The 20,429-nt window shown below is 37.8% G+C and overlaps 1 protein-coding gene across 6 annotated transcripts in view; it reads left to right on the top strand.

The window, feature by feature from the left end:
* NFKB1 (nuclear factor kappa B subunit 1) overlaps nt 1-20,429 on the top strand; it is a 140,814-nt gene that overhangs the window by 11,954 nt on the left and 108,431 nt on the right. For 4 of the 6 annotated variants that reach the window (XR_007125178.1, XM_047718092.1, XM_047718093.1 and 1 more), the window contains exons 2-3: nt 11,751-11,796; nt 17,230-17,305. Coding sequence is in view for 5 of the 6 variants with exons in the window: in XM_047718092.1 (XP_047574048.1) it covers nt 11,758-11,796; nt 17,230-17,305 (115 nt within the window). In the remaining variant the exon portion in view is untranslated. The remainder of the gene's footprint in view (nt 1-11,750; nt 11,797-17,229; nt 17,306-20,429) is intronic. The other 2 variants (XM_047718094.1, XM_047718095.1) reach the window with 1 other exon arrangement.

The following is a 20,429-nucleotide window of genomic DNA, read 5'->3' on the forward strand; positions in this document are numbered from 1 at the left end:
CCTCCATGGGTACAGTGGACATGATACAGCAAGAATTTATATGCTTCTCTAACAAAGGGAAAAGAAGTTATATTTACTATGTTTTATTGATTCTAAGAGATACTTCTCCCCCCTCCCAGATTAATATCTTTACTTAATTATATGTAGTTGAGGATTTTCTAGGAATCTTTCTGTTATTGATTCTAATTTAATTTTATTGTGTTTAGATAACATATCTGTATGCTTTCACTTCTTTGAAATTTATTGAGACTTGTTTTATGGTCTAACATATGGTCCGTCTTAGTGAATGTTCCATGTGCACTTGAAAAGAATGTGTCTGCCAGTCATTGGTGTGTTCTATACATGCACTTAGTTTTATTAATGATGATGTTCCTACATTTTCTATATCTTTACTGATGTTCTGTTGATTTGCTTTCATCAGTTACTGAGAGAGGAGTGTTAAAAATGTTAACTATAATTGTATATATTTCTGTTTCTTCCTGCCACTTTAGCTTCTTGTATTTTGAAGCTCTGTTAATATGTGCATATGCATTAAGATCATTATTTCTCTGTGATGAGTTGGCCCTTTTATTCTTAAGAAATGTTTCTTTTTGCCACTGGTAATATTTCCTCTCTTGAGGTCTACTGTATCTGATATTTTAATATAACCTGCTTTTTATATCTAGTATTTCCATGGTGTAACTGTCATAACTTTCCATCCTGATACTAAACTATTTGAGTCTTTAATATTAAAGCATAATTTTTATGAAAAGCATATACTTGGGTCCTGCTTTTTTTTTTTTTTTTTTTAGATTTTATTCATTTATTTGACAGAGATCACAAATAGGCAGAGAAACAGGCAGAGAGAGAGGAGGAAGCAGGCTTCCCACTGAGCAGAGAGCCCAATGCGGGGCTCTATCCCAGGACCCTGGGATCATGACCTGAGCTGAAGGCAGAGGCTTTAACCCACTGAGCCACCCAGTCGTCCCAGGTCTTGCTTTTTTTGTCCAGTCTGACCATCTCTACTTTCTTTTGGTCTGTTTAGTCCATTTTCATTGAATATAATTATTGATATGGTTGGGCTTAAGGTACCATTTTGGTAATTATTATCTACTTGTGCCATCTGTTCTTTACTGGTTTTTTCCTCCTTTCCTGCCATCTTTTGAATAAGTTAATTTTTTAAAATTCCATTTCCTCTCCTTCATTGGCTATATTTTAAACTGTTTACTTTAGGGATTACAATATGCACCCTGGAGTCTACCACAAATAAATACTATAATATTTCATATATAATGTAAGAACTTGACAGTGGTATACTTCCACTTATCCTTTTCCCTTCCTCTGTGCTATTTTTGTTCCACATTTTTCTTCTGCATATGTTATAAACCCCAAAATAGATCATATTTTTTAATAGCACACAAGAAAAAAGGTCTTATACTTACCCCCATTTTCATCATCTTTGGCCTTTTTCATTCTTCCATGTACATCCAAATTGCTATCCAGTATAATTTCCCTTCATCGTGAAGAACTCTCTTTAACAGGCTGCAGACCTGCAGAGGATGAATTCTCTCAGCTGTTGCTTATTTGAAAAATAATACCAATTTCACCTTAATTTTTAAAGGTTATTTTGCTGTGTATAGAACTGTACACTAATCTTTTTTTTTCTTTCAGTATTGTCATCATTGTTTCTGATAAGTCAGCCATCATACTTATCATTATCCCTGCTAGTCCCTGGGTGTTTTTAGGATTGTTTTCCAGAGCATTAATTTTTATCAGTTTTTGTTGTGATGTGACTTAGCATGGTTTTGTCTTCATCCAACATGGCATCTTTGAGATTCTTGGATCTATGGGTTGATTTTTTTTTTTTTTAAACCAAATTTGGAAAATTCTTGGCCATTACTTCTTCAAATATTTTTTCTTCTCTTTCTCTCTAGGGCTCTAAATTACACATATAAGACCACATGATATCATCTCATAGGTCATGAAAGGTGTCCTAATTTCTTTCTGCCTTTTGTCTCTGTGCTTCAGTTTAGATAGATTTTATTGACTAATATTCAAGTTTATTGATCCTTTCTTCTATAGTGTTCAATATGCTGATCAGGTCGTCTAATAAAATCCCATTTTGATTTAGAATTTTCCATTGGTTCTTTTTCTTTTTTATTTCCATTTCTCTTCCAAGATTCCCTATCTATTTATATGTTCATTTTTTCCTTTATTTTCTTGGACATATTGCTATTAACAGTTTTAAAGTCATTGGTTGCTAATTCCATAATTTGTGTCATTATTTTCTTTTGAGTCATATTCTCCTACTTCTTTGCATGTTTTGTCCTTTTTGTTGTACTCTGTGTGTACTACGTTGTAGAGATATGTATATTTGTCTTCCTTTAAACAGTGTTGAGTTTTGTTGTAATAGGCAATAAATTTACTGGTGAATCACCTGGTTTAATAAAGTTGGGCTTAGAGTAGACTTTATTCTAGGGTATGCCCCTTATTCCAGGATCATGATCTTTCCCGTGTCAGAGCTGAATGCTCAGAATGTTCAGTGATGTCTCTTCATCCTGGATGATTGGAACGTCAGTGTTTGTCATAGGTTCCCAAAACTTCTGGAATTCCATTCAGCTCTTAGATCCCTGACAACTGTTTTTCTAGTAGGCTTTACGGAATCTTGTCCTGCACTAGCACAGCTTAGAATGTATTCATTACCAGAGGTGACCCCATGCAGATTTCTGAACGTTTTTGTCTATGTAAATTCCTCATTTCTGGTACCCTGCCCAGTGAGACTGGTGTTCTCTGTTTGGACTCTACTTCCTTGTGTCATGGTTTGGAACATAGTCAAAAAGTGATTTTAGAGCTCACCTCAAGTGTTTCCATGCCCAGTGTCTTCCATTATTCTTCAATTATTTTGTTTAGTTTTACAGTGGTGTTGGGCACGTTCAATAATCATTACGCTGTCATGACTAAAACCAAGAGTCCACATTTTGACAAATCTGAAATTGCAGTGTTTCCTACTATTAATATAATACCATTTTTTAAAAGTACTTAGTATTTAATAATTTGGTGATACAAAGAAGCGAAGCTCTTGTATCTACTTTTCAGGCATTTATATCCATTAAGAAGATGGTAAATATATAAAGTTGAATTGTAGTAGACCAGTATGTTGTCAGGTGTAAAGTCACCAGTACACCTAAGTGTTAGAGCCCTTGCGTGGACTGCATAGCTGTAGGTTACAGAGGAAATACCGGGTTTCTGGGCAGAGGTCATATTTGAGTAGAGGCTTGAAGAGTCGGTAATACATAAGTAAGAAAGATGGCATTTCAGGTTGTAAGGCTACCATGAACAAAACACAAGGTGGAAATGAACAAGGCATTTTTGAATGGTTGATCAGTCTGTCCATAATAAAGCGTTTTGGTTAGGACATAGGAACAGATGATGTTTATAATATGATTTAATGTAATAATATAATAAGCTGAGTGGTTGATGGCCTTTTGACCTTATAAAGGAGAATAGTAGGGAGGCTACTACTATCATTCAGAAGTGAGGCTGTGAAAGTTCAACTAGGATACAACAGTGGGAATGGAAAGAGGGGGCAGATACACGAAATAATACAAGGAAGAAATCAGCAGGAATCAGTTATTAACTGAATATGTGTGAAATAAGGAGAGGGAAAGAAAAAGGTGACAGAACTTTTGGCTCTGAGTACCTGAGACAATGATATATTGGCAGAAATTGGGAAGTCAAGAAGAGAGCCATTGCTGCAAGAATGATTAATTTGATTTTAGAGAGTTGAAATGAAGATTTTAGAGAATTGAAAGTACTAAAATTATTGTTTCTTAATGGTATCAGTGCTTAATGCTAGTAACAATGTATTAATACTTATATTTTGAAGGTTTTACAGTACTAATTTTATTTCTGTTTACATTACAGTATTTTTGGCTAATGTACTTGTTTTCTTTGTTTTATTAGGAACTGAATAAGCAAATACAGTAAAAATGAGTACAGAATGTGGGGGTGGGGAATGGGTTCTGAATAGGACCCTAACAAAGAAAATATAATTACTGAATTGCCAAGATAACTAAACCACTCCGTACACACCCTCCATTTCCTGTGGTACTTACCTTGTTGCATTGCTTTTGCCTATATGTCTTCCTACTTATTAAACTGTTGCATTCGTTAGCTTTTGCTGTGTAAAAATTTACCACAAAGCTAATTAAAACACAAACATTTGCTATTTCCCTCAATTTGGTAGCCTCTCTAGGTCATCTGGTCTGGGCTGGTTCTGCTGATCTTTGAAGTCTTTTGGTTGCTCATCTGATGCTGTTTGGTTTAGGGGGGTGTCCAGTAGGACCTCTCTGCTCCACAGGATCTCTGATTCTCCAGTGGGCTAGCTCATGCTTGTTCACATGGCAGCAATGTTCCAAGAGAGGAAGAATTGCTGTTGCAAGGCCCCTTTTGAAGCTGGCTTTTTTTTTTTTTTTAAAGACTATTTATTTGACAGACAGAGATCACAAGTACACAGAGCAGAGGCAGCAGAGAGAGCGCAGAGGCAGGCAGAGAGAGAGAGCGGGAAGCAGGCTCCCCACTGAGCAGAAAGCCTGATGCAGGCTCAATCCCAGGACCGTGAGATCACCACCTGAGCCGAAGGCAGAGGCTTAACCCACTGAGCCACCCAGGTGCCCCTAAAGCCGGCATTTAAAACTCACCTTCTATCTTATTCTATTTGTCAGAGCAAGTTACAGGCCTGCTAAGATTCAAGGGTTGGAGAAGAAATAGATTTTACCTTTGGGTGGAATTGCAAAGAATGTTTGGTCATTGCTTTCAGTCTACCACAAATGTGGGCCCTGGTAATACACTCTTGTATATTTTGCTGTCTTTGGAAACTGACACATAGTAAGTCTAAATATTTTTTTTCAATGAATGACTAAATTAATGAAGGAAGGAATGCTTTCAAGGAATATTTCAATATACCTTAGTTTTAAAGATCTACATTCTTTTATTCTACCATTAGTGAGTATAGTGTTTTCTATGGACATACTTTAGAAAGGGAGTCTCTTTATTCTCCTTCTATCCTTTGTGATTGAACAAAAGAGATATATATTTTTAAAGATTTTATTTGTTTGTCAGAGAGTGAGAAAGAGAGAGAGCACAAGCAGGGGGAGTGGCAGGGAGAGGGAGAAGCAAGTTCCTAATGGAGCAAGAAGCCTGACATGGGACTCAATCCCAGGACCTTGGGTCATGACCTGAGCCGAAGGCAGATGCTTAACCAACTGAGCCATCTAGGCCTCCCCAAAGGAGATATTTAAAACAAAACAAAATAAAAAGGAGCTATTGTTGTTCTGGTATTCTCACCTTCACATTTGACTATCTCAGGAAGAACTCACTTGAGTGCGTTGTCACAGTCCTATTCTGCTTTTTGGGCTATGCTCTGAGTGGACTAGCTCCAACCTGAACATTCAGGAGACCTGGAGCAAAAATGCTGGATTAGAATGAATTAAATTTTAAGTCAAGGGGAAAAAAATCACATCTGCCTCTTAGGTAGATGAAGGAACCATAGTCTACAGAGTCAGATTGGCTAGCATTACTCTGTCAACCTCAGCCAATGACTTGCTGTCAGTAAACCTCGGTTTTCTCCTCCGGGACCATATTTCTCAGGAATATTGTGAAAATTAAATGAAATGTGTAAAGCATGCTAGTGCTTCCTGATTCATTGGTAGTAATCGATGAAGTTTAGTTCTTTATACATGTGAACCAAAGTACTGTTATATGATGGAGTTCATCAGGTTTCTCTTTCGTGGCATTACTGACATTTGGGGTCAGGTATTTCTTCATTGTAAAGGGTTGTCCTGTACGTTACTGGGTCTTTAGCAGCATCTCTAACCTCTACAGGCTAGATGCCAGTAGTGTGACAGCTAATAATGTCTCCAGACATTGCCAAATGTCCCTAGTGACAAAATACGGAGACATTTGATTCAACAGTAATAAGGATAGAGATAAAGAGGGAATGTAGCAGTGTACCCATACATGTAGGATAGGAAAGAAAAGTACTTGATTCTTCTCAGGATGCCTAAAATACTTCCTGTCTGTATTACTTTTCCCATAACCTAACATAAACGAGTTTATTATGCTCTAACAAAATGCTTAACGTTTACTGTGTGCCAATGACTATGCTAATATGCTTTACATGAGTTAACAGTTGGAGGTGGTGTATGTATCTGCCCTCTCTATTGGATTGGCATTCCATCGTGGACAGGGACCTGTACCAGCTCCAACCATGATGTGTTTGTACTTCTGAGGGAGCTATTTTCTCTGTTGGTCACATTGGTAGCATTGCACCCAAGTAAAGCATTAAGGAGCTGAAAATGGGTGGAGGTGTGGAAAACATGGAAAATGAGTTTATACGAATCTAAATGTAGCAGATTACAAATACTGATTTTTTTAAAAAAACTTTTAATAAACAGCTATTTTGTGAAAAGTAACCATTCACGTTTCTTTCATCATCACTAAACTCACATATCAGAAGAAAGATGTAAATAAATAGCCCCTTTAAAGTCAAATTTTTTCTGTTATATTTATTTGAAGAGGATTCCAGTAGTGCTTAGAAACCGCTCACTCATTCATACTTCATGTGTGATTCACTATGTCATTAATGGTTAAAGATGTTGGAGTTAAACTTTTAAGTTCAGCACAGTGTTTTTCTTTTTTCCTAAAAACATGTATTTCTAATTACATAAATGAGTTAGAAAACTAAAACATAGGAACGTATAACTTAGGTAGTAATAATCTCCATGTCACTATATATAGATATGAATTATTCTTTTTTTATTAATTATTTTTATTAACATATAATGTATTATTAGCCCCAGCGGTACAGGTCTGTGAATCATCAGGCTTACACATTCCACAGCACTCACCATAACGCATACCCTCCCCAATGTCCATAACCCACCACCCTCTCCCTGCTCCCCCACACCCCAGCAACTCTCAGTTTGTTTTGTGAGATTAAGAATCTATTATGGTTTGTCTCCCTCCCTGAATTATTCTCTTTAACAGCCATGTAATATGTATGGTAAGAGTGTAGCAATATTATAATTAATCTATCATCAAAGGACATTTAGGTTGTTTCCAGTTTTTTGCAGCAATTCATATCCTTGTACTAATTTCTTTTGCACATTTGCTCATATAATTCTTTAGCACAGATTTCTGGAAGTGGGATTGTCAAATCAAAAGATAATCTCAGGGGCACCTGGGTGGCTCAGTGGGTTAAGGCCTCTGCCTTTGGCTCGGGTCGTGATCTCAGAGTCCTGGGATCGAGCCCCGCATCGGACTCTCTGCTCAGCAGGGAGCCTGCTTCCTCCTCTCTCTCTGCCTGCCTCTCTGCCTACTTGTAATCTCTGTCTGTCAAATAAATAAATAAAATCTTAAAAAAAAAAGGTAATCTCAGTTGAATGTTTCCCGTTATATGTAGTACACACGTGTGTAAACCTTACAGTACATTTCCTCTGAAAAATTCCTCTGTCTAGATAAATAGGCTTTATCTATATCAATTTATTATTCAACAGAGAAATGGTGAAAAGTCACTGTCTTTCCTCTAATTTCATCTTCACTGCTATCTAGGTTGAGTTATTAAAATTATACCTAAGTGGTATCTGTTATAGCTGAATATAATCTTGGAAATAGACCCTTATCGCTCTGATTCCCAACTGCATCCTCTGAATGGCACCTAAAATTCTGTTTTTTGAACTGCAGATTGTCAATGCATTTGAAAAGCTTGTTTTTCTTTTTAATGAAATCTAATAGAACAAAAAGGGTATGTTTCCTTACAGCGGACCCTGATCAAAAAATGTGAATATATTTGATCCTAGAAAATTCCTCCACTTATAAGGAAGGAAGTGGCCTTGGTCGTGCTCCCTTCACTAAGAACTCTTTTTGCTGACCTTTTGATGTCAGTGGTAAGATTGTCACAGTTGTGCAGAAAATAATCCATTAGGCATTTCATGTAGAACTCGTCACATGTTTAGAACTTAGCCAGTTACATTATGCTTCTCAAGTGAGAAACACAAACAATCCCAGGAGAAGCTATTTTATTGCTACCTGGCTATATTTTTTTTCCACAGTGTGAACATTTTCCTGAAAACCTCACCATTTGGGGAGAGAGATGCAGAGCTTAGGCCCATCTTCTCACTAGTCAACCCAGTATCTTCCTTTCTGTTTCAAGGTCCTTCCTCAAAAGCACAGAACTGTGTGAAGGGAAAGTGAGAGGAGGGCTCAAGGAGAGGGGGCCAGGAGGGGCTTTCCCTGGTCTTTCCTAATCCTTCAGTTCCAAAGGCTTAGTTGGTGTTTCAGAATTTTGAAATAAAACTTGCTTTTACAATTAATGCAAATATGACTCAGTGATTCACCCTTTCCAAAGAATTCTTGGTTTTTTTTGACATTTTATTTTTAAAATTATGAGCTAACATTGACATCACTCTGAGGGTACCTCATCTCCTCACGGTGAATTTAACTGCCTTACAAAGCCCGTAGAAATTCAGATTTCAGTCACCACCTGGGTATCTCTTGGACTGTGATTGGGCTTTTAAAATCATGATCTTTTGACACACGTTTCTGCAAAAAGCCTGGGGAGGATGTTGGGAGGAAGACTATGTTTAATTGGGTAATTTGTCCAGTGCCTACAGTTTAGAGATTCTTTTTTTTTTTTTAAAGATTTTATTTATTTATTTGACAGACAGAGATCACAAGTAGGCAGAGAGGCAGGCAGAGAGGTGGGGGGGGCGGAAGCAGGCTCCCCGCTGCGCAGATAGCCCGACGTGGGGCTTCATCCCAGGATCCTGAGATCATGACCCGAGCCAAAGGCAGAGGCTTAAACCACTGAGCCACCCAGGTGCCCCTACAGTTTAGAGATTCTTGTTAAAGTTTTAACTACAATAAGGATCACGATAAGAACCCTATTACAGTTAGAGTAGTTTTAGTTGAGTTTTAAAAATCAAAGTGAGGGCCACTGTATATTAAATCCATACATTCAAAGGTCAGGAAATGATCTACAGCTATATGTACATGTACACACACATATATATTCAAAGTCACAGGTACTCAATGGATTCTATCAGTTTAATAAGTCAATGGTCTTGCTTACATTAATGGAAAGCCTAAAGGCAAAAAGGAAATTAAAAAATCTTAATATTTGTCTTGGAAGCTTGGACTCCTGTGGTGTTCTAAGAATAAGGATTTTCCACATAGAATATTGTAACTGCCATTAACACTGCATTTCAATGTAACACTGACTATTTTACTAGTATTCTCCAGGTAACTGAAAATTATGATGATGACTAATATAGATATATACCTAAGTACATATAAAAATCCAGGTTTACAGAGCGTGTTATGATTTGTTCTTTGAATGGGCATTTATTAGTCAACTAATCTACTCCAAGCTCAACAAAATTCTGCTGTTCTCAGAGGTTGATCCCATCAAAACCTCTATTTTACAGATGGGGAAACAGAGGCCGTAGTGAGTTTCATTGTATATCCAAAGTTACACACTCAGCAGTGGGAGAATGCTGGAATTTTGAATGACTTCATTCCTTTTTACTGCATCAGGGCAATTTTCCCTTTTTTTAAGCTACTTATCTTAATTGATTACAGTTATTTCTCGATCTTTAGCAGTTTTATGTTTTAGACAAATATTTCTTTCCACTCTGCATGGAGTTCTTATTTACTGGACACACTTTTTCCCTTCTGCTGAAGTTGGACCCTGCTCTGTATGCCACTAGCAACCCTCATGAGGCTTGCTCAGTCCTCGTCAGGCACCGAGGGCTCTGGCAGGAGAGGATTTCATGGGAAACCAGGGTCCTCTTTGGAGGATCTTGTCCTTACTGGAGATATATTTGTTAGGGTAAAGGTTAGCCTGGTTTTTTTTTAATATTTTTATTAATATATAATGAATTATTTGCCCCAGGGTACAGGTCTCTGAATCATCAGACTTATATATTTCACAGCACTCACTACAGCACATACCCTCCCCAATGTCCATAACCCAGCCACCCTCTCCACCTGCCGCCCAGCAACCCTCAGTTTGTTTTGTAAGATTAAGAGTCTCTCAGGGTTTGTCTCCCTCCCGATCCCATCAGCCTGTTTTACTAGAGAAACCCAGCAATACACTAGGTCAAGAACAAAGACACTTCTTTCTCACACCACCACCAGTATTAGCTGCCATTCATCATCACCCATGTGGAAGAAGCTAGGTCTCCTTCACATCTAGGTTTTATCCAGCAGGAAAGAGAGAGAAGCACACAAATATGAAGGACACGTGGGGAGGGCCTTAAGCCCAGACCTGGAAGAGGCACACAAATAGCTTTGACATTCCCCTGGTGAGCATTTCAGCAAGTGGCCATCCCTAATTCTGAGGAACTGTAGGGTAGAGTCTAGCTGAACAGTCACATTTCCAGCTACAACTATTACCATGCAAAAAGAGACAACAGATTTTGGTGTGCAGTTAACATTCTCACCCAGAATCCCAAGTGCTTTAAAGACTTCATGAAAGAAAAAAGAAAAAAGAAAAACTTGTCTCAGGAATGTTGTATACCTGAAATTAATGTAAAATCATGTGTCAACTATATTTCAATAAAAAATAGAAGAAAAATTTATTTGGGGAATTAATATTTGCTTTCAGCCTTTTTTGTCCTTTAATCTTTCATGTAGATAGATCTAAAATTTGATCTAGGTAACTTTAATAAAATCAGCCTAAATTTAAAGTAATGATAAGGATAGTTCTTAAGTAAGTAAGCCCAAAATGATATGTGATTTTTAGATAAATTTTTTATCTGGCCATGTGGTTTCTCACTTTTTTCAGGGTCTCTGGGTAGTCGAAGATTGCTAGAGCCTGCAGTACATTGATATCTGGCTGGGATTGGTTAAATCTGAGACTATAGCCTTGATAATAAGGACTCTTATAGTCTTTTCCTACCACTTTATTTTTTTTTAAAGATTATTTGAGAGAGAGAGTATACATGGGTGTGCGAGTGAGGGGAGGGGCAGAAGCAGAGGGAGAAGGAGAATCTCAAGCAGATTCCACTGTGAGCGTGGAGCCCGGCACAGGGCTCGATCTCAGGACCCCTCATGACTGAGCTGAAACCAAGAGCCAGACACTTAACCGACTGAGCAGCCCAGGTGCCCCTTCTCTACCACTTGGACAAGGGTAGGAAATGACTTCCTGAAGTGGAACATGCTGGAGGGCAGAGCACCGCACACTTTAGCTGTCCTCCCCTGGTGGTGTGCAGATCACTGACAGGCCCCTCTGACAGCAGGAAGACCATCTCTGAGCTTCTCAACTTGAACTCTGGGTAGAAAGCTTGGGCACAGTTCTAGGACCATCACAGAATTCATGAAAGGCTGGAAAATAATCTACACGAAGCACTAAAACTGAATCCTCGAAGTCTAGGTGGTGACAAATAGAAGTGACCTCTAAGAATTGAATTATGTGTGCTTTCTATATAGAGGATGAAGATTGGTTTCACCAAACTCCAGGACACTGTTGTGAGCTTGCCCCAGTTTTGGATTGTACATACGGAGTAATTCCTTGATTGTGCAATTTTCCTGCTAGTAGATTCCAATTCCAAAAAGGAACTACTCTTCTAAGGTTGCTGTCCCCCCTTCAAAGATCTTTTTAAAAGGATATGTTTGGTGTTACTGGAATACTGTAGTTTACTCCTGCATGATGGAATTCTTAAGTGTCATTCCATTCTTATAGTTTGGTTTGGTTTTGTTTTGATGCACAGCTCCAGAATGGCAGAAGACGATACATATTTGGGAGCACATGACCAAGTAAGTATTATAATCTCACCGATAATTTTTTTATAAGTGGATTCATATTTTTAAATATACAGAGGCAGCAGTATTATTTATCAGGAAAACTCTAAAATTGGTAAAAATTTATTTTAAATTGTTTTTGCCGTTTCTCTGGCCCTCCATGTGAGGTCGGAGGGGACATGTCCTATAAAATGAGTAACTCAAATCCTCCTATCACACATACTATTGCATAAAAATTATATATGCTACAGGTCAAATGATAACTACCATATTAGTTTCCTTGGGCTACTTTAACAGATGATCACAAACCAGATGGCTTAAAACAAACAAATAAACAAACAAACAAATATATGGGGCGCCTGGAACATAGTCAGTTAAGCATATGCCTCTTGGTTTTGGCTCAGGTCATGATCTTGGGGTTGTAGGATCAAGCCCGCATCAGGCTCTATACTGGGTGTGGAGCCTGTTTGGGATACTCTCTCCCTCTCTCTCTCTGTATCCTCCCCCTCTCCCTCTCTAAAAACAAAACAAAGCAAGCAGAAATATATTCTCCTACAGTTCTGGAGGCTAGGGATATCAAAATCCAAAATCAAGATGGTGACAGGGTCGGTTACTTCTGTAAGTTCTGAAGGAGACTCTGTCCCAGGCCTCTCTCTCCTAGCCTGCTGTGGTTGCCAGCAATCCTCTGCACTCCTTGGCTCGTAGCTGGATTGCTCCTGCACGCCTACCTTCTTCCCTGTGTGTCTTCCTGTATCTCTGTATCCAAATCTCCCTCTCCTTTCCTCTCACAAAGTCCCCAGTCATTGGATTTAGGGTCCATCCTTCAGTATGACCTCATCTTGACTTGATTACATCCATGCAGACCTTATTTCTAAGTAAAGCTATGTACACAGGCACTGGGAGTTAGGATTTGAGTGTATCTTTTTGGGGGAAACACAAAATATTTTTTTAAAACTCATCTAACAATGAAGCAAATTAGTGTAATGAAAAGACCTCTGGCCTTAGAATTCAGATATCTTTATGTAGGTGCTGGCTGCTACTTATGAGCTCTTAAAACTTGAGGAATCACTTAGCCCCCACATCCCACTTTTCTCATTTGCAAAATGGGAATTCTAGCCCCATACTCACAAGGGTGTTGAAAAGACTGAATGGGCAATGAATGTGTTTTGGGAACATAAAACTATTCATTATAAATTCACTTTCAGTTATGAAGGGATACCAGTGTCTTTTTTTCCTTTTTCACCCAACTTTTTACCTTGAAAAATTTCAGGCCTAGAGAAATATTGAATAGTCCAACAGATCTTGGTAGATTATTAATATTTTGCTTCCTCCCCATCCTTCCCTCCCTCTCCCTCTGTCCTTTTCCCTCCCTCCCTCTGTGTATGTATGTATATATATAGACACATACATACATACATATGTGTTTTATATACTTTATATTAGATGTATGTTAAATGAACCATTTGAAAGCAGCTTTCAGACTCTAGGGTAATTATAATAACAATATTATATTTTTAACTAATGATTTTTAAGAAGTATTTAAAATATTGAGATTTATTTATTCATCAGCTATTTATTGAGGCACTACTATGTACCAGAACATTGGCTAAGAAGGACTACAAAACAAGTGATACAGCTGCCATTCTAATAGGAGGGACAGAAACATAGTTTCTATATGGTGATAAATGCTGTTGTAGTAATTTGCACAGAATGATCCAGAAATGTCCAAAGTGATCACTCTACTACCTGGGAGGGAAAGGCAGGGTTATGAAGGACTTTCCAGAGAAAGTCTATGTATGTTGTGATTTGGAATATGTAGTTTGCTAGACTAGATAAGGAACAGGAATGCTGGGTACCAGGACACCCTGGCCCAAGACTCATAATTATTTCACATTAAAACTTGAGCAGCGGGTGCCTATGTGGCTCAGTGGGTTAAGCCTCTCTCTTCGGCTCAGGTCATGATCTCAGGGTCCTCGGATCGAGCCCTGCATCGAGCTCTCTGCTCAGCAGGGAGTCTGCTTCCTCCTCCCTCTCTCTGCCTGCCTCTCTGCCTACTTGTGATCTCTATCTCCGTCAAATAAATTAATAAAATCTTAAAAAAAAAAAAAAAACTTTAGCCGCAACCAGCTAAAAACTGGATTTTCCAAATTTACGCATGCAAACAATCAGTCAGGAAAATAAAACCAAAAGTGAAATACTTTTTAAAGTATCTGGTATCACTTCTTCAAATAAAATAAACTTGTGCAGCATTCACTACTCTTGATAATGTTCTGATTTATTTAGAAAGAATGAGTAGGCATTGCTTTTCACATTAAGATGCTCCTTTTGAATTTTATTGTACAAATGGTGATATAGGATCAATCTAGGAACATTTTCTTTGATTACAGCAGAAAAGATATTGGCTACTCATTTACCTTTTCACTTTTAATATGCTATCTCTAACATTGGAAGGCAAACTCTAACCAGCATTAGGGCTGTTCTGCTTGGTTTTAAAATCATGCTTTCCTGTCTATACACAGGAAATCTTATCAACAAGAGATGGTCCTTTATGCCACACAAAAGTAAGACCTACTGAAAACATTCATTTCGAGAGTTTTTCTTATGTGGGCACTTTTGTGATCATCAGCAACAGATGGGGTACGATCTGATATTTCCATTTTTGAGGCAAGAGATTCTTGAAGTAGGTGGGTTTTTTTTTTTCCCTTGTCTCAAGCTTAACGGTATGTATTTCCTGAGGCATTCATGTCCTCAGTGAAATATCCCGCGTGTTTTAATGTATTCCGGAATTTGCTCTCCGACTGTGACCTAAAGCACATAGCAAGCTGCAGCTTCTGTCTGACTCGTCTGAAGTGGAGTGTGCGCCTCGCTCCCAAGACCAGTGCTCTGCTCTCTACTAGGTTAGTTTGGCCCCTCCGCCTGCCACAGGACCAGAGAGAAGACATTTTCTGGCCAGGTCATCTCTCTTGCTCTGAGACTGACCGGCCAATACTCTCTGTAAGGTGGGGCCCATTTTTTAAGATAGCATGGGTTTTTTTTTTGTTTTGTTTTTCTGCTTTTTCTAAAGATTTTATTTATTTGACAGACAGAGATCACAAGTAGGCAGAGAGAGAGGAAGGGAAGCAGGCTCCCTACTGAGCAGAGAGCCCGACACAGGGCTTGATCCCAGGACCCTGAGATCATGACCTGAGCCGAAGGCAGAGGCTCCAACCCACTAGGCCACCCAGGGGCCCCGATAGCATGTTTTTTTGATTCCTATTATTTTCTTTCCAGCGGACAACAAATAGCATAGATAAACTTTACTCGTAAGCACGGAAGTGGAGCAGATTTACTGTTCCTCAATTGAATTATTTGCATACCTCACAGCTGGATCTGAAATGTTCTTTATTTAAACACCGTGTTTCTTACTCTTGATTTATCTAGGCGTGCTAGGCTCATAGGTCCCAGGAACCTCCAATAATATACTAATAAAAAAAAAAGGAGGGGTGCCTGGGTGGCTCAGTCAGTTGAGCATCTGCCTTCAGCTCAAGCATCAGCCTTCGGCTCAGGCCATGATCCCAGGCTTCTGGGATTGACCCTGCATCGGGCTCCCTGCTCAGTGAGGAGTCTGCTTCTCCCTCTCCCTCTGCCCCTCCCCCCAGCTTGTACATGCTCTCTTGCTTGCTCACTCACTCTCTCTCAAATAAATAAATAAATAAATAAATAAATAAATAAATATCTTTTAAAAAGAAGGAGTAAATTGTAATGCTGGTTTTTCTTGTTGTTTAACACCAGCTTACTAACTAGCGTATCATAAAGAATGAAATACGGTTGGTTTATGTGCGGTCCACAGACGTTTCAAACAGATGACTTATTTAGATTGAAACAAATACTAAGCTCAGAAATACGAATTTTAAGTCCTGAATAAACTAATCGGAAAGGAAATTTTCTATTGGGATAGGTAATTGTTAGTGACTTATCAAGATAGAATACATAATTCAATCAACACATATCACTTGCCCACTGTGTTAGTTCTCTGTTGCTACTGTATCCAATTACCACCCACTTAGTGACTTAAAACAACACAAATTTATTCTCTTACAGTCTGAATGTCAGAAGTCTAAAATCCAGGTGTTCCCAGGGCTGCGTTCCTTCTGGAGGCTTTCTTGTCCTTGCTTCTTTGAGCTTCTAGAGGTGGCCTACATTCCTTGGCCTGTCACCCCTTCATCACATTAACTTCTTTTTTCCAGTCATACCTTCTACTGTACACTTTGATCTCCTCCATCCTTCTTACTGGACCCACTTAGATAATTCAGGATTATCTCTCTATGTTCATATGAGAGAAAGAGAGAGAGCATGAGCAGTGGGGACTGGCAGAGGGGTGGGGACTGGCAGAGGGATAGGGACAAGCAGAACTCCGCAGTGAGCAGGGAGCCCGATGCGGGGCTCAGTCCCAGGGCCCTGAGATCATGACCTGAGTGGAACTCACTCAACAAACCAAGCTACCCAGGCACTTCCATGTTCATATTCTTAACTTAATAACATCTGCAAAATTATTTTTTCTCTATGAGATAGCATTTGCAAGTTCTGGGGATTAGAATGTAGTTGTCTTGGGGGGAGGGTGCATTATCCAGCCTGTCACACCCACCAAATTCCAGGTATTTTGCATTGTGCTAGGTAAGTAAAGGTAGAAAAAAAAAAGTGAGGGAGCTCTGTGCTCAGTCGTATCTGCTGCTTAGACTGAAAGTTATATTTTCAATTCTTTTGTAAATCGCTCCAGGGCTATTGCCTAATTCTTAAAGGTCTTGAAGTTGTATGGCTAGAGTAGGCATTTCTTTACCATCATAAAAGAAATATTTCTAGGATTTCTAGGACTATATTCCTATGCTCATATTTTTGAGAGTACGGCTTTAAATCATTTATTAAAAAAAAATTAAGGATTGGGGCGCCTGGGTGGCTCAGTGGGTTAAGCCTCTGCCTTTGGCTCAGGTCATTATCTCAGGGTCCTGGGATCGAGCCCCGCATCGGGCTCTCTGCTCAGCGGGGAGTCTGCTTCCCCCTCTCTCTCTGCCTGCCTCTCTGCCTACTTGTGATCTCTCTCTCTCTGTCAAATAAATAAATAAAATCTTTAAAAAAATATATTAAGGATCCACTCTGCAAAAAATAGACACTGGGACCTAAAGAAATACTAATAAGCAAGCTACACCGGGTGCTGGCCTCTGTGGACTTTATAGTTAGGTCATTTTTCTCAAATCCCTTTGTCACATAAACATGGCCCAAACATGTAAAGTTCTGTATACATGAGAATTTCGCTAGGTCTCATGAAAGTGTTTTTAAAATTCTGATTTGAAATATTTCCAGATATTTTTTTGCTTTGGTTATCCAATAATTGTTTTAGGTGTTCCAACTTCAAATATTTAATACAATGTTGGAAAAATAAGGACTGAATTATTTAAATTTTCCTTTTTACAGATGTTTCCTTTGGATTCTTTGTCACATACAATATTTAATCCAGAATTATTTCAACCAGACATGCCACTACCTACAGGTAAGAAACCTCTTCATTCCTGTTATCCTGTCATTTATTTTGCTTTTGCTTTTTTTTTTTTTTTAATTCAAGATTTGCTAATAGCTTCTTTTAGGCAGTCAGTAAGACTCCTAGAAAGGAAATGGTGATATATGTCATAAAAACCAACTGTCACTAGACTTGTTGGAACTATATTTGCACAAACATGTTCCACCCCACTTACCCATTGTCTCACTTAAACAGTTGTTAGTCATATCTGTGAGGATGGCTTGGAAGGACTTTTTTTCTGGTAGCATTTTCCTTTTCACCAAGTCTTAATAGCTGTTGATTCTGTACAACTCCTCTTTCCTTTATCCCAGATGCACATGAGGTACTCTCTACTTCTCAGATCTATTCCCCAAACATTTATGTGAGTGTCTGTTGGGTGCCATCCACGATGCCAGGCTCTGGGGAAACAAAGTTTATAAAAGTTTACAAAATCATAAACATCATCTCAGTAGAAAAATCATCTTTTTAAAAAGATTTTGGCTTCACATTCTGACATTGGATAAAACTTGTGATAATCATCCTTCCTTCTAACATGACTATGTTTTACCATTGACAAATTGTTGAATCTTATATGAATGGTTTTAAAAATCAGCTCATTTAATCTCTTTTTATTTATTGATTATATGTAAGCTTTGTGTGATGGCTCTTTTTATGTGCTCCTCATATCACCAGTGGGACTTAACATATGCTCCCAAGCAGATTGAGTAAATTTTGTAAGGTCTATATAGAACAGAGAGTTTTGTACTGGGGGCATCTGGCTGGCTCAGTTAGTAGAGCACATGACTCTTGATCCCAGGGTTGTGAGTTTAAACCCCATGTTGGGTGTAGAGATTACTTTAAAAAAAAAAATACTAATAAAACAAACAACAGCAACAACAAAAAACAAAAAAACCTAGAGACTTTTGTAATCACCGAAGTGGACATCAGCTATTCTATTTACTGTGGACTTGGGTTGTCCTCATTGAAAGACTTCATCCAGTTAGGATCGTTCTCCCTTAAAATTATTATTGTTACTACAGTGCCCACTTTTCATTTTTTAGATCAAAAATGAAATGATCTTTTTTTAAATCTCTATTACGTATATCTAGGAATACTTGGGATGGAAAAAATAAATCTGCTCTATGTCCCCCTTCCTAGCAGAAGTCATACTGCTGAGGGCTGTCTCTCTTTACCCCACAAAGGGTATTTTGTAGGCTGCCGTATGTGAGGTCTCGTGAAGTGCTGTGAATTCTGAGCTGTAGGTCAACTTCCTGTGAACAAGTAGAGATCTTGGTATCTTCTGCATTTCCTGTGAACTTTTTATTCTGGGGTTCAAAGTTCTTTCTTAGTATCAGTGCTTTATTGAAAGCTTAGGAACTTGGTTCTGCCCCTGGAAAACATAAACATTTCCATTTAATGCTTTGTAAATGCCAAACAGTACCCTGAGTAGATGCTTTCTTAATGTTTTTATTTCATCGAGTTTATGGAGGTTGAAAAATTTCCGTAAATATGAGGTGGTCAGAGCTTCATGTTGTAGAAATTATTTTGCCATAGTATTAGAAAAACTGTTAAAATTATACCTCAAAATCTCATATCCCCATTATTACCTCATCATGTTTATTGTTATGTTTTTCCCTCTCTGTTGCAGTGGCATAGTCCAGTTTTTATGATCCAAGATTTATGGATGTTTTATTCATATTTTAAAAGGGTAGAGAGGTTATGTAGACCGATATTAACTTGTAATTCTTATATGGGCTGTTATATCTTCTTGCAATCTGAAACTATTAGTTCTACTACTTCTTGAAAACTCTCTGTGATAACGTACAACTTTTAGGTCTATAATGTTATATGTAAGTTAAATTTTTCTACATAGTGGGATGTTACTTCATGGCATAGAAATGTGGCCAAAAGAAAATTGGCATTAAAATGAATACATGCATGTCAAATCTAGTTTTCTAGTTGATTTAAATTTTGAGTGTGTTCCCTAAAAGAGAAAAATGGCCCCATTTCATTAATAAAATTCCCAAACCTTGGAATTTCACATACTTAAAGGAAATTAAGCCATATAGCAAAAATAATAAACCTTCCAAGTATTTTTAGAAGAGTTAATAAGTGAGAGATTGAAATTTAATGTAAATGTGACCTAACTCTTCTGTATTTTCCATGACATACAAAGGTTACTTTTTTAGAAGTCTCTCTTTTTGATTTAGCTTTGTAGAGGGAATATTTATATGAGTAGATTGGTTACCTTATCACACAAGCTGTATTAGTAGCATGAAAATATTTCTATTTCTAAGCAATTTTATCTCCTTATAAAAAATTAAGTCCTAGCCATTTTTTGGAAAATTTTTAAATTGCAGCTTTTTTCCTAAAAGTATTTTAAGGTATCCAGGATGAATTTCATATAGATAAGAGAAGATAATTTTCTTAAATTAATACTGCATTGGCCAGTCACTACCCATTTTTCCTTTCCTTATGTATGTTTTGCTTCAAATTTAGTCATTTTTTAACTGACTTCCTTATAAATTTCTTGCATAGTAACAGGAAATAATTATACCTTTGTTTCCTCCAGTTCTCTAGCCTTATCCTGATTTATCATGACATGGAGAAGATAAAAATAAATTCCCTCTTAAGTTATAGTTTATTTTTTAATTTCAAAATGAAGGTTTAAATCTTCATAAACTTGTTTATCCAAAATATTATGAATTTCTGTTCTCTAAAAGAATAAACTTCTGGCTAAGAGACTGTAACGACTGAAATGAACACAGAACCATTCTCCTAGAATTTTGTTGGTATCAGACATCCTAATTTACAGTCAAATGAGTGAGAAACTCTGTATGCCTCTGTTACAGAGCTGTAGGTTATTAGACTATTAACATAAAAACCAGCTGGGGAGGTTAGGGACTTTCTCATATTGAACAATTTGATTTTATCCTACCAGAGGTTCTGATTTGCCTTTGATTTTTCCATAGTCAGATATAGTCAGGGTATGGATTAAGCTTCTAGTCTTCTTTATGTTCTTGCAATAATTTATTGAAATGCACCTATCTTCAGTTAAATTATTTTCAAAAAGGATTTTCTAAAATGCCTGTGCTGTTTTAGAGGAGTTGATGTGAAA

Source organism: Lutra lutra, chromosome 2 (assembly GCF_902655055.1).
Source record: "Lutra lutra chromosome 2, mLutLut1.2, whole genome shotgun sequence".
In the NCBI taxonomy this organism is placed as follows: domain Eukaryota; kingdom Metazoa; phylum Chordata; class Mammalia; order Carnivora; family Mustelidae; genus Lutra; species Lutra lutra.